Source organism: Galeopterus variegatus, unplaced genomic scaffold (genome assembly GCF_000696425.1).
Source record: "Galeopterus variegatus unplaced genomic scaffold, G_variegatus-3.0.2 Scaffold11138, whole genome shotgun sequence".
NCBI classification, from domain to species: Eukaryota; Metazoa; Chordata; class Mammalia; order Dermoptera; family Cynocephalidae; genus Galeopterus; species Galeopterus variegatus.
This window is the reverse complement of record NW_007737249.1, coordinates 5,427-19,304: the sequence shown is the minus strand read 5'-3', so window position 1 is coordinate 19,304 and position 13,878 is coordinate 5,427. Positions and strand designations below refer to the sequence as shown.

The 13,878-nt window shown below is 38.4% G+C and overlaps 1 protein-coding gene across 1 annotated transcript in view; it reads left to right on the top strand.

Annotated features, from left to right (window-relative positions):
- The window catches only part of LOC103610437 (cytochrome P450 2C42-like), a gene marked incomplete at its 5' end in the record, with an annotated part of 35,996 nt that extends 25,050 nt beyond the window's left edge, over positions 1-10,946 (top strand). Inside the window, 3 exons of the mRNA XM_008594608.1 lie at positions 1,996-2,183; positions 8,641-8,782; positions 10,710-10,946. Coding sequence (XP_008592830.1) covers positions 1,996-2,183; positions 8,641-8,782; positions 10,710-10,891 — 512 coding nt within the window. The remainder of the gene's footprint in view (positions 1-1,995; positions 2,184-8,640; positions 8,783-10,709) is intronic.
- Between the last annotated feature and the right edge of the window lie 2,932 nt (positions 10,947-13,878).

The window sequence follows — 13,878 nt, the reverse complement described above, 5'->3', positions numbered from 1 at the left end:
CTCGGGCGGGAGTGCTGCCGCGCTTCCCAAGCGGCGCACTATCCAGTGCGCCACCGGGCCGGCCCCTAAATTGAAAATTCTTGCCAAGTTTCCAGCACAGGGAGGGAAATAAAATTATGCTCTCTAAGACACAGGATCATAGGATTTCAGAACACCAGGATTAAAGAGAATATCCTAAAAATTTTCAGAGAGATATGTCATGCATAAAGATTAGGATTCAGACAGCACCAGAATTCTCAAGAGTGAACTCTGTCTTGCATTTTATGAATAAAGGTATTTTCAGACCTGCACATTTCCCCAAAATTTCACCTTCACTTTTACTTTTTCTAAAAATTCTGGAAGATGTGCTCCATCCATATGTCTGAAACCAAGTCAGAGGAAGTCATGGGCTGCAGGAATGAGGAGGCCTCATGTAGGAGGATGCGAATGTCAGGGAGGCAGCTGGGCACCAGGCCTAGAAAACACCCACCTCAGAAAGGACCAGGTGGACAATGCAGGTGTGAGGACAGACACCAAGAACAAAGGAGAAGTGATGGATTTTATGAGGTTTCCCAATAACTGGGAAATTGTTATGAGGAGTTTCAAACATCTACCTGAGCATTTGGGAATAATTCTACCTTGGGAAATAGAAAATTATGAATTGAAATAAAAAGACAGTTTAAGTTCAATAAAATACCATATATAATACATAATCACACTCGACTTACTAGGGAAGAATATTTATGTAGTCAGAATGATGTAAACTATGACCAAAACTTGTAGTCTACATATATTCTGGAAAGTGGGGTGTGCGGAAGTGCAGGAGTGTGTGTGTGTCTCTGTGTATGTCTGTGTATGTGTGAATATCTGTGGGTGTGGGTGTGAATATATAGGCTGGAGATAAAGATGAAAATTCTAAACTCACATAGCAGTAAATTGTTAAATATTGTCTAAAATGGTTAAGTAAGGGGGCCGGCCCGGTGGCGCACTGCTACAGTGCGCTGCTTGGGAGCACAGTGGCGCTCCCGCCGAGGGTTCAGATCCCACATACAGACTGGTTCCCACTCACTGGCTGAGCGAGGTGCAGGCGCAACACCGAGGGTTGCGATCCCGTTGCCGGTCCCGGTCCGGTACGGGTGCGACACTGAGGGTTGCAATCTGTTGCCAGACACGAAAAAAGACAAAAAGGAAAAAATAAAATAAAATAAAATAAAATGGTTAAGTAAGAAATACAGAGTTGTTCTTTAGAAATATGACTATAAATTTCAGAAGAATGCTCATAGCGGCCAGTTTTGGGAAGTGGGAAGATGAGAGTGCCATTGCAAATTTTATACACAAACACACACACACACAGATGCAGACACACAAAAACATGTACATATATAGATCCATTACAATTTAATTTTAACCCCCATGTATTATTTTCATATTAATTTAATATTAATATTTGACTCTAATCTATTAATTTAATATTAGTATTTGACATAACAATTGCAATTCCTTGAAATTGATATGACAAGCAAACAGAAAGGACATTGTTGGGAGGGTGGGGGGAGAGAGAGGAGGGAGGGAGGTTTCGGTAATTGGCTACAATAATCAACCACATTGTATATCGACAAAATAAAATAAAATAAAATATTTTTTTAAAAAAGTCAGTGATATGGGAAAAAAATATTAATACTTGATTCTCATTTTACTTTGTGCAAGACCATGATTTTTTAAATTAATTTTTCCCCCTTATTTGGGGGAACATTTTATCACTTCTTTTTATATTAGTTATCATTTATGCTAATTTGTAGGCATGTACCAATGTATCATAATACCTAATTGGTAGGACAGTGATATGTATCTATATGATGGCAACTCTCTTTACATGTCTAGGTGTACTTCTGGGCATATAACTCATGTTTATATTGCTGTTGGGACACATTTATCATGCTTCATGTAGCTGTGAATTTTCATGGTAAATGTGCTATTTTTCTCCTTTTCCATTAGTTCTTACTTGTGTCTTATCAGCTAAAGTCCAGGAAGAGATTGACCATGTGGTTGGCAGACACCGGAGCCCCTGCATGCAGGACAGAAGCCGCATGCCCTACACAGATGCTGTGGTGCATGAGATCCAGAGATACATTGACCTTGTCCCCAACAGTGTACCTCATGCAGTGACCTGTGACATTAAATTCAGAAACTACCTCATCCCTAAGGTAAGCTTTTTTCTCCTATAGCACAAATCAGTGCTCTTGGAGCTCCCATATTCACAGTATGGTTCCAATCCTCTATCAGCATGAGATGAGAGAGGGCAAAACTCATGTGTGGTAGGTTGATGGACTTTGCGCTGTTTACAGTTTGGGGTTCTAAAGCTTCATAACAGGTCTTGGATTCTGGTAGTGTGTGTCTTTCAAATTTGATCTGCCTCTTTAATAATGTATTGGCCATTCTTATTTTTTTACATTTCCAAATAAATGTTGAAGGTGTCAGTCAATTTGACAATACTTGCTGCTGGAGTTTTTATTAGCGTGACATTAAATCTACAGACCAACTTGGAAAAAATTGACATCTTGACATGCTGAATCTTCCAATTCCTGATTGTGATTATGCTCCCAATTTATTTGGATTTCTTTTACTTTCCCAGTAATTTTGTTTTCAGTACAAAGGTTTGCAAATCATGTTAGATTTCTCCTGGATAATTACTACTTTTGTTGTTATAATATTTTATTGTTTTATTATTATTTTAATTGACATATTTCTGAGGTTCAGTATGATATTTCGATGCATGTGTCAAATGAATGTGTTTTTCATTTCTTTGTACCTGGTGTATGGAAATATAATTGATCTTATTCTGATGACTTTATATCCAGCAATTTTCCTCAATTTACTAATCATCGCCACTGATTTCTCTGTAGATTCATTTGGAATTTCTATATATATTTTCCTGCTGCCTGAGGTATTATTTGTTGTTTCTTATTTTTCCTATTCATGGTCCTTAATTTCTTATTTTATTATAGCACTGGCTAGGATTTCCAGGATAGCTTTGAACAGAACTGGTGATAGTCAGTGTCCTTGTTTCCTTTCTGATCTCCTGGATGGGTGGAGGTCTAATATCTCACTATTGAGAATGATATTTTAAGTAGATTTTGGTAGATATTCTTTATCAGATTATGGAATTTTGCCCTCTTCTCTTATATTTATGTGAATTTTTGTCATAAAGATGAGTACAACCTTATCAAATTGATTATCTGCCTCTATTGGTATGGTTGTATACATTGGGCTCAATTTACTCAACATACAAATTATAAGTATTCACACACAGCAGGATTTGATTTGCTACATATTGTTCAGGACTTCTGTATTTATATTCATAAGAGACCTGGTCTATGATCTTTTTTTCCCCTCAAAATTTCTTTTCAGATTTTTGATACCATGATTATGCTGTCCTCATAAAATTAGGTGAGAAATGTTCCCTAATGAGGTCTGTTTTTATTACCTTCACCTTCCCCCAGTCTTCTGGTAGTGGACACTTAGCTGTATCTTTGAATGCATAATAACCTTGGTTAAATACAGATGTTAAGCATGAAAAATGCAGAGTTTCAGATGATGTTTATGTTCTTCCAAAGAGAATTTTTCCCTCTCTGATATGCAGTCATAGTGATGTAACACTTCCTGCCCTGATTTAGCACTAGACATCACATGAACACAGTAGGAAAAAAGAAAAAAAAAAAAGAAAATAGACTATAGGTGTTAGCTTACCTTTCAGAGGTTCTGCCATCTCTGGAATCTTGAGATGAATATTTGTCTTAGCAACTTTACACTACCTTCCAACACTTGGCTTTTGTGTTTATATAGATGTTCAAGTTGCTTTGCCACAAGCTTCTTTATTCCACTTGAAGCCAGGATATATAATTATTAAAATTAAAAATAATATAACTAAATATTGTATTATCATGGGGAAAAAAAAGTAGCAAATCCAGTAAGATTGCAGTTACTAATGTCATCCTGTGGAGAAGATGGAATGGTAAGTTGACCATGAGGTAATGGGACTTGTCCTGATAATCACAGATTTGGTGCAAGGGTTAGGACTTCAGCTCCCTCTGTTTTCACCAAAAGAAAAAATCAGGAGAACAATTTTCTTCCATTGTATTGGGATCTGAGGGTAATACTGATGAAAATTGTTACTCCTCCTATTACTAACTAAATGGGAATCAGGCTGAGGAATCAGGCAAAGATTGCCAGTCTCCCACATCCACTTCATCAGCTTTGGGGAAATTTATACCTGCTGAGCTCACCCATTAACCCTCTGCATGCAGGCTCCCACAGGGTCTGGTGTCTTTTGAGCCTAGAATCCTAGAACCCCAAGGGAATGGCCTGTACATTCTGCATTGGACAGCCCAGGATAGAAATATGCAACTCTACATGGCTTATTCTAACTTCTTAGGAATTAGATAAATGATTTCTTCTACCAACAGCTAGAGCCACTAATCTAGGTAGAAATAATGGTCTAATAGAGGAGTTAGCAAACTTTCTCAGTAATGGGACAGATTGTAAATATTTTGGATTTTGCAGGCCATGGGGTTTCTGTTGCATTACTGAACTGTGCAATTGTAGCATGGAAGCAGTCAGAGACAGTGTGTAAACAAACGAGGATGGCTATGTTTCAATTTTTATGGAAACTGAAATTTAAATTTTGTATAATTTTCATGTGTCAAAAATTTTTTCTTTTTTTTTATATTTTCAACTTGAAAATTCTTAGACTATACAGAAACAGGTGGCAGGTCTGATTTGCCTATGCTGTTTGTAGATGCCTGGTATAAGGCATTCCTGTCCAGTAGAACTTTCTGCAATGATGTGAGGTTGATTTTCACATTGTGTCCTATCTAACGAAAATTCTGAGTTTTCTTAATAATTGAAAAATTGTTAGTAGGAGTTTTAAACATCTACTTGACATTTTCCTGATATATAATCCTTACTACTTGTTTTTAAAAATTAAAAGAAATAATTTTTTTTCTGACCGGTAAGGGGATTGCAAACCTCAACACAGTGTTGTCTGCACCATGGTCCGCCAGTGACCGCACCGGCCATCCATATAGGATCTAAACCCGCGGCCTCAGCACTGGCAGCACTGCACTCTCCCGAGTGAGCCATGGGGCCAGTGCAAGAATAATTCTTAAAACAAAGTTCTAGTTCTTTAGTATGAGAAAAGTAGAGGATGAAATTTCCCCCCACAGTTTTATTTTAAAAGTATTTAAATATGAAAGAAATTAAAACATATGTATATACACATATAGGTGTATATATAAAAGGGTGTATTATTTACTTATATATCTCTCTATCTGTCTACCTCAATACTTTATTATGTATGTTCCAAGAACAAGGAATTTTTCTACTACATTATAATAATAGCATGAAAACTCAGGATGTATCCTTCACACAATAGTATTATCCAATGTATAGCCTGTAATTTTTTTTATAGAATATTATTTTTAACTTTTTTGTTTTTAAATTAGTGTCCAGTAAAGGAATATACATAGAATTTGGGTATCTCATTCATTTTGTCCTCTCAAATCAAGAACACTTACCTTTCCCTTGTTTGCTTGTTTTATGTCAGTAAGTTGACCTTTTTGAAGAGTCCAGGCCACTTATCATTTAAAATGATTCTCAGGATGTGCTACACTGCCACTTATGGGGGAGGCACCCAGGAAGGCAGGAGAACAGGCCAGCCACCCACCCCAACCCTGCCCCACCCATGTAGGACCCAGGATCTTGCAGCACACCACAACCACGAGGCTTCACGAAACTTCTGTGGAGGTCGTCCACAACATCCACCATCATAGCTACTCTGGTTGCAAGGATGGCTCACAGCCTAAGTCACATCCATGACAACCACACAAGTGGCCCACCACATATTTGACTTTACTGACACAAGGAGAGTCACCGAGAGAGTCTGGGAAAAGAAGTCTTTCTCCTCAAAGTCCACTCCTAAGTAATAGAAGGAGCAAATGATCTGCCAAATGACCAGAAATGAATGTAGAGATACTAGAAATATGAAAAAGTTAGAAAATATTACACCACCAATGGAATTTGGTAATTCTCAAGTACCAGACCCTACATGACATGGAACCCTTGAAATGACTGAAAAGGAATTCTGAGGAACTATCTTAAGGAAACTCAATGAGATGAGAGAGCATTCTGTAAGATAACACAATGAAAAGAGAAAAAATATACAGGATATGAGGAATGAAAATTACAAAGAGATTAATGCCTTAAAAAAGAACATAGCAGAACTTCTGGATCTGAAAGACCCATTCAATGAGATAAAAAATGCAACCAAGAACTTCAGCAGCAGATTAGAACAAACAGAAGAAAGAATTTCAAAACTCAAAGAAGGAAAAAAAATTTTAAATGAAGAACCTCTAAGAGAGCTAGCAGACAGCCTTAAGCTCACAAACATCTGAATCCTAGGTGTTCCTGCAGGGGAGGAGAAAGGAAAAGGCATTGAAAATCTATTCAATGAAATAATAATGGTAAACATCCCAGGTATAGGGAGAGACCAGATATTCAGATCCAGAAAGCTCAAAGATCCCCAAAGAGTTTCAATCCCAAAGGATCCTCTTAAAGACTCAGTATAATAAAATTGGAAGAGCTCAAAGACAAAGACAGAATTCTAAAATCAGCAAGAGAATAGCATCAAGTTATGAATAAGGGAGTCCCCATCAGACAAACAGCAGACTTTGCAACTGAATCTCTACCAGGGAGAAGAAAATTGGATGACATATTCAAAATACTAAAAGAAAAAAAATGCCAGCCAAGAATACTACTATACCCCGCAAGCCTATTCTTCAGAAATGAGGGAGAGATGGTGTATTTCCCAGACAAACAAAACCTGCAAGAGTTCATCACCATATGACCAATCCTGCAAGAAATTCCTAAGGGAGTCCTGCATCTGGAATCCAAAAAACAATAATCACTATCACAAATACACAAGTAAGAAAAAAACACACTAAGAAAACAGAAATGCAAATGTGAATGATGAAAGAAACTAAATCTTAGCACCTCATAAAAACCCCACAAACATTGAACCAATAGTCAAAGGAGAAGAAAGTAACAGATTACAAAACATCTAAACAAATAGCCATAAACCCCAGGAATAAGACAGTACCTCTCAATAACAACCCCAAATGAAAATGGTTTAAACTCCCCACTCAAAAGACAAAGATGCAACCATAGGCTGTCTTCAAGAGACTCATCTTACCAGTAAAGATGCACACAGACTAATGCTGAAGGGATGAAAAAAGGTGTATCACACACATGGAAACCAAAAACAAGTAGGAGTAGCTCTTCTTATATCAGATAAAATAGACTTTAAACCAAAAACCATAAAAAGACAAAGAAGGCCATTGTATAATGAGAAATGGATCTATGCAACAAGAGGGGTAACAATCATAAATATACATTCGCCCAACACTGGCACCCAGATAAATAAAGAATACACTATTAGACCTGTAGAAAGAGATATACACCAATGCAATAATGGTGGGGTACCTGAACACCCCCCTCTTATCATGGACATATTATCCAGGCAACTAATCAATGGAGAAACACAGGATTTAAAAAACGTTTCATATCTATTGGACCTGGCTGATATCGACAGAACATTTCATCCAGCAACTATGGAATACACATTCTTCTCATCAGCAGATGAAACATTCTCCAAGACAGATCACATGTTATGTCACAAATTAAATCTATACAACTTAAAAAAAATCGAAATCATTTCAACTGTCTTTTCAGACCACAGTTTCTTCTTGCTGGGTGGACCATATTGAGATATTACCTCACCCCTGTTAGACTGGCTATCATCAAAATGACCGAGAATAACAAATCTGGTGAGGATATGGGGAGCTATCCAGGAGCTCCTCTTAGAAGGTGAAACTCATTTAGGCTTTCCTCACCTGCCATGAGAAAGGTTCCTGACTCCACAACTCTACCCACCCAACTGTTCAGGCTTTAGTTGGTGATCATGTCCTGAACAAATGGTTCTAACCTAAATTATTACAAATTGATGATTTTTCTAAAATTATCAGCACTTCTGTGTTTCTAAGCTAGGATTAGTCAGTACTGAAGACTATTTTTAAGTTAACACAAACAAACTGCTTGACCATGATAAACACTCAGTAGTTTCAGACTTGTTTCTGTACTTGTTATTTTCATTTCAGAACAAGTCATTCGTAGCTAGATCAGATGTTTATTTACTGAATCTCTAGAAACAGATATATTTAAATGCCAACAGAGACTTCCATTTTAAACCATAATCTATGTATGATGTATGTGAAAACTGAAGTGATGAAATAGAGCAGCAAGTAAGGACAGAAAACAATTTCCAAGCTTGATGATAAGGTGAACAGACTTAGAAGGTTTGGCACCCAAGTGCCCATATACTCAATACTTCAAATGCTATTGGAGGCCACATCAGCAAGATCACTGCCACTGGCCTTAAACTCATCCCTGTTTATGATGTGGTCTGTCTGTCTGGAAATATCACTGCTCTTCTTCAGACACTGGTTTTCTCATCTGTAATCAAAGGGAATGGACCAAGTGATTTCCATTGTTCCTTTCATAGCCATGATTTTTTTTATAACTCACTTTACCTATGTCTGTTCATTCCAGGGCACAACCATATTTCCATTACTGACCTCTGTGCTACATGATGACAAAGAATTCCCCAACCCAGAGATGTTTGACCCTGGACACTTTCTGGATGAGAATGGCAAGTTTAAGAAAAGTGACTACTTCATGCCTTTCTCCACAGGTAATAGAAATTAATTATCATTTGTACATCAGGAGACAAGATCACTTTTTGAGATCAGTTGGAACTCACAGGGTGCCCCATCTGGGCTGGTAGAATTGTTCTTTGTACCTGATCAAAGCACCATTCCCAATACCAATGTGCTTTCCCTGCTCATGATACATACTCATGCTTGGGAAACAGTAGTAGGGCTTAGAGGAGTTGACCCAACCCTTTTTAATTGAGAAAGGTGGAATATAGACTGATTGAGTTCTGACTGTAGAAGCATCACTGAGCTACCCAAGACCTCCTCTTAGAAGGTGAAACTCCTTTAGACTTTCCTCACCTGTCATGAAAGGTTCCTGACTCCACAACTTGGATCACTGTCTGTGGGATGTTGATCACCCTCCCCCACTCCTAGAAAAGCTTTGGGGATCCAAGTATCCACAGTCATAGATTAGGTACCAAAAGGTTTCACAGAAAGTAGGGAAGCAGATGAATAAAGAGATCATTTAACCCAGTTGAACTAAGGCTGTGAAAGTGGAAAGAACAGCCTGCTGGTGGGGTAGGGTTAAGATAAAAGGTACCTGCTTTTTGCTCTTTCATACTCCTCAGAGAGGCATAACAAGGAGCAAGCAACATTCTAGTAGCAGAAATGACTTTTGAGCTGTCCCATAGGGGCAGAGAATATGGGAAGTAGAAAAGGCAGGACATTTTTAAGGAAATAATGAACAACAGGAGCAGAATATTTGCTCCAAATCAAAGATGTCAGAGCCTCTTCCAAATAACCACGGGGTCAGATGAACATGGAGAATGTCACAGGATACCTTGCAAAGTTTCTAGAGCACCCTGCTCTTCCTGCAGTCCTGATCATATATCTTGGATATTGGTTCTCCACACCTGCCATATGTGTGATTCCTCTGGCCATGGAATCTGATTCCTTTATTCTGTGATCTTTAATATCTGCTTTATATCTAGTACTGTGCATACCATGGTAACAAGGACAGAGACCTCCCCTCCCTTCAAGAATTTACATTTTAGCACAACAGAGATATAAATAAATAGAGAATTATGACTCTCAGTTACTTACATTTGAACAGAAGTATGAATTTATGTTGAGATAACACAGAAGGGGCAAGATTTTATAGCTTGAGGGGATCCTGAAGAGTTTAAAGAGGGAATGAAATTTGATCCAGAAGCTGAATGTAGTATAAGAAAAGTACATCTTGGCAAGAAGGACCAGCATGAGATAAAACGTGAAACTGCATGGCATGTTAGAGATTGCTTAATAGTGTGCATGGCTGCAGCTGAGAATAGAGGGTGTGAAGAGTGGAAGGAAGGATCAGGGAACTTCAGACTGGGAACAGGATACACACTGTGGTTGTGTTTCTAGAAAAATATAGATGGAAATTCAAAATATCAAAACATCAGGTATAGGGCCAGCCCGGTGGCACACTCGGTAGAGTGCGGCGGAGGGTTTGGATCCCATATAGAGACCGGTCTGCTCACTGGTTGAGCGCGGTGCGGGCACGACACCAAGGGTTGCGATCTGTTGCCGGTCGTGGTATGGGCACGACACTGAGGGTTGCGATCCCGTTACCGGTCACGAAAAAAGACAAAAAGGAAAAAAAAAGCATCAGGTATAAAGTGGAAATACATAATGAAGTGCTTGGCATCGAGCTGTTAATAAATATTTGTTGAGTGAAGGGTGCCTGTTAAAAACAGATGTGAAGTGGATAATAACTGTACGTCCTTTGTCCATTTGTGTCTTCAACCATTCTTTCCACCATCCTGCCTTCTATCTACCTATGCATCCATCCACTCATCCATCTACCCAATCATTCGCCAAACAGTTACTACATATTCCTTTTGTGCCTGCCACAAACACAGTATTAGTTACAATCACAGTTACACACAGAAAGTAACTACCCTCTGTGCTTGTTTTTTTCAGGCAAACGGATCTGTGTGGGAGAGGGCCTGGCCCGAATGGAGGTGTTTTTATTCCTGACCACCATTTTACAGAACTTTAATCTCAAATCTGTGGTTGACCCTAAGGACCTCGATATCACCCCAGCTCTTAGTGCATCACTTTCTTTGCCACCCTCGTACCGGACCTGCTTCATTCCTGTGTGAAGAAGGGCAGACTGTCTGCTGCTGCTGCTGTGCTGTTTTCTGCAGCTGCCTCTCCTCTGAGGCATCGTCCACCTCCTTCGCAATCTCAAGGATGCCTTTCTGACCTCTCTTTGCACATCTCCCATTACCTCAAGATCTAGTGAACATCCAAACTCCAATGAGAAGATTTCCTGAGTTTCACTGCACACATATGCCTGCTATTTCTTTCTTTCTTTTTTTTTTTTTTGTGACTGGTAAGGGGATCGTAACCCTTGGCTAGGTGTCGGCCGCACCGCGCTCAGCCAGTGAGCTCACTGGCCATCCCTGTATAGGATCCGAACCCGCGGCCTCAGTGCACCCAGTACTGCTGCGCTCCCAGTGCCCCACTCACCCAAGTGAGCCACGGGGTCGGCCCCATATGCCTGCTAATTCATACACTTGTTAATACTTTTATTTCCCAACAAATAAGCTGATACCTACTGTGAAGTTATTAATATGGTGTCACATAAAACAAAGAAAAGTGATTTGTATGTCGTACTTCATAGCCATTTCTCTTCTGTGTTTTCTAAATAAGAAGTATTATTAATTGCTGGGTTAGTTCTCAGCCTTTCCTTCTTTTGTGCATAACGTTTGTAAGAAAGGAAAGAAAATAGAGTCTCAAGAAGCCATGCTGGTCCTCATAATGATAAGCACAGAGAGACAATGGGAACGAAGGTAGAGAAGCTCTCTTGGCTGAGTATCACTTAGAGGTACTCGAGGTTTGGATTTAAAAGAGAGAAACTATGTCCAGGAGCAGCTCTAACCTATAGGGAAACATTGAGGGAGTTAGCCTTGGGGAGAAATGAACATTGTTTGAATTCATGACCCTGCTTTGGTGTTTTTGACAGCACTAAATAATAATTTCAAATATTCTTTGTACTTCTTACAACAAGTCAAGTGTGAGTGTATGCTTTCACATTGCTAATCATGTGTTCTTGGTGTTATTCCTCTCTTTCCAAACAAGAATAAAATCTCTTGAAAACCTTATCAGATTTTATTATTTTTCCACTTTCCATCATATTGTTTTATACTTTACATTAATGGGGTGATAATTGGATTCTATGGACCTGAAATAATTAGCTTCATTTCATCTCCAAAATATGTACAGCTGAACATCTAATACCCATCAAATTCTAGTCATATTTTTTTCCTTCCTTCAAATGTGAAATGTGTGATTTTGAGCTCATCTCGCTTACATAAAGTCAACCTCTCCATGAGGACTATCCTGAACATCTTGCTGAAATTTGAAATTTCCTCTCCAACAGCACATTCCCCAATCAATCAACTTCTGAATTTTTAATACTGTTTTTGAGATTTTGCATATTGTATATTTCTTAAAATTTCTCATAAACCTAGAAAGTAGCTAGATTTGTATTAGTTTCCAGTGCTATTTTAATAAATTATCATGCACTTAGTGACTTAAAATAATACGTATTATTATATTACAGTTTTTTAGCTCAAAGGTCCATTATCAGTTTCATTGGCCTGAGATCAATGTGTTGGTAGGTCTGATTCTTTCTGGAGGCTCTAGATGAGAATTCTTTCCCTGAGTTTTTCTGCTTCAGGAGGCTGCCAACATCTTTTGGCTCATGACTTCCTTGCATCATTCCAATCTCTTGCTTGGGATAGCACATCTTCTTCTACGGACTCTTATCCTCTTCTTTCCCTCTTATAAGGATCATTGTGATTACACTGGGCCTACCTGGAAAATCCGCTATAGTCTGCTCATTTCATGATCCTTAGCACAGTCACATTTGCAATGTCTCTTTTACTATGTGAGGTAACTTATTTATAGGCTCACTATTCCAAGGATTAGGATGTGGATATCTCTGGTGAGAAATGAGGTCATTATCAGTCTACCAATCTATTCTTATAGCTATTTATGCTGCCAAATGACTGATATTATGTTTTGTTACATTATCTGTTCAAGGTCACATGGCTTTTAAGTGGCAGAGGCATGAGTTGAACTGCACAATATGAATGAAGAGGTTGCTAACTAGTTTTATATTAATTCTCTTTCCCCCAATTATTTATGGCAGTAAAATAAACATAACATTCAATTTACTATTTTCACCATTTGTAAAAATTTTAATTGACACAGTCATTGTACATATTTAACAGGCACAGTGTGATATTTGTTTTTTTTTTTTTTTTTTAAAGATTATGCATATTCATGGGGTACAAAGCTGACTGTCACTACTTGTGTCCAATATGGATGACCAGATCAATACTATAAGCATGCCCATTACCAAAAATTGCTATTATTCCCCATGTCCCCCACCCAATTAATCCCCAAACTCTCTCCCCTTCCCTCCGTTCCCTACCCCACTCCTCAATCCCCTGTATACTCCCTCCCTGTGCAAGACCAATGCACCACTATGACCTTTCTTTCATTTCTTCTTTCTCTCTTAGCTCCCACTTATGAGGGAGGACATGGTATTTTTCCCTGTGTGCCTGACTTATTACACTCAACATAATTTTGTCCAAGCTCATCCGTGTTGTTGCCATCGGCAGAATTTCATTCTTTTTTATGGCAGAGTAATATTCAATGGTGTATAAATACCACATTTTCCTTATCCAGTCATCCACTGATGGGTATTTAAGTTGGTTACATATCTTGGCTATTATAAATAGCGCTGCAATGAACGTGGGAGTGCAAGTACCCCTTCAACATGATGATTTCTATTCCTTTACATATTTACCTAGAAGTGGGATTGATGGATTGTATGGTGAGAAATGTCCATACTGTTTTCCATAGTGTTTGTGCTAATTTACAGTCCCTCCAGCAGTGTAAGAATGTTGTTCTCTTCTCTCCATATCTTCAACAGTATTTGTTATTCTCTGTCTTTTTGATTATAGCCAGTCTAACTTACACAAGGTGATATCTCAATGTGCTTTTAAGGTGCATTTCCCTGATGATTAGTGATGTTGGGAATTTATTTTTTATTTTTTATTTTTATTTTTATTTT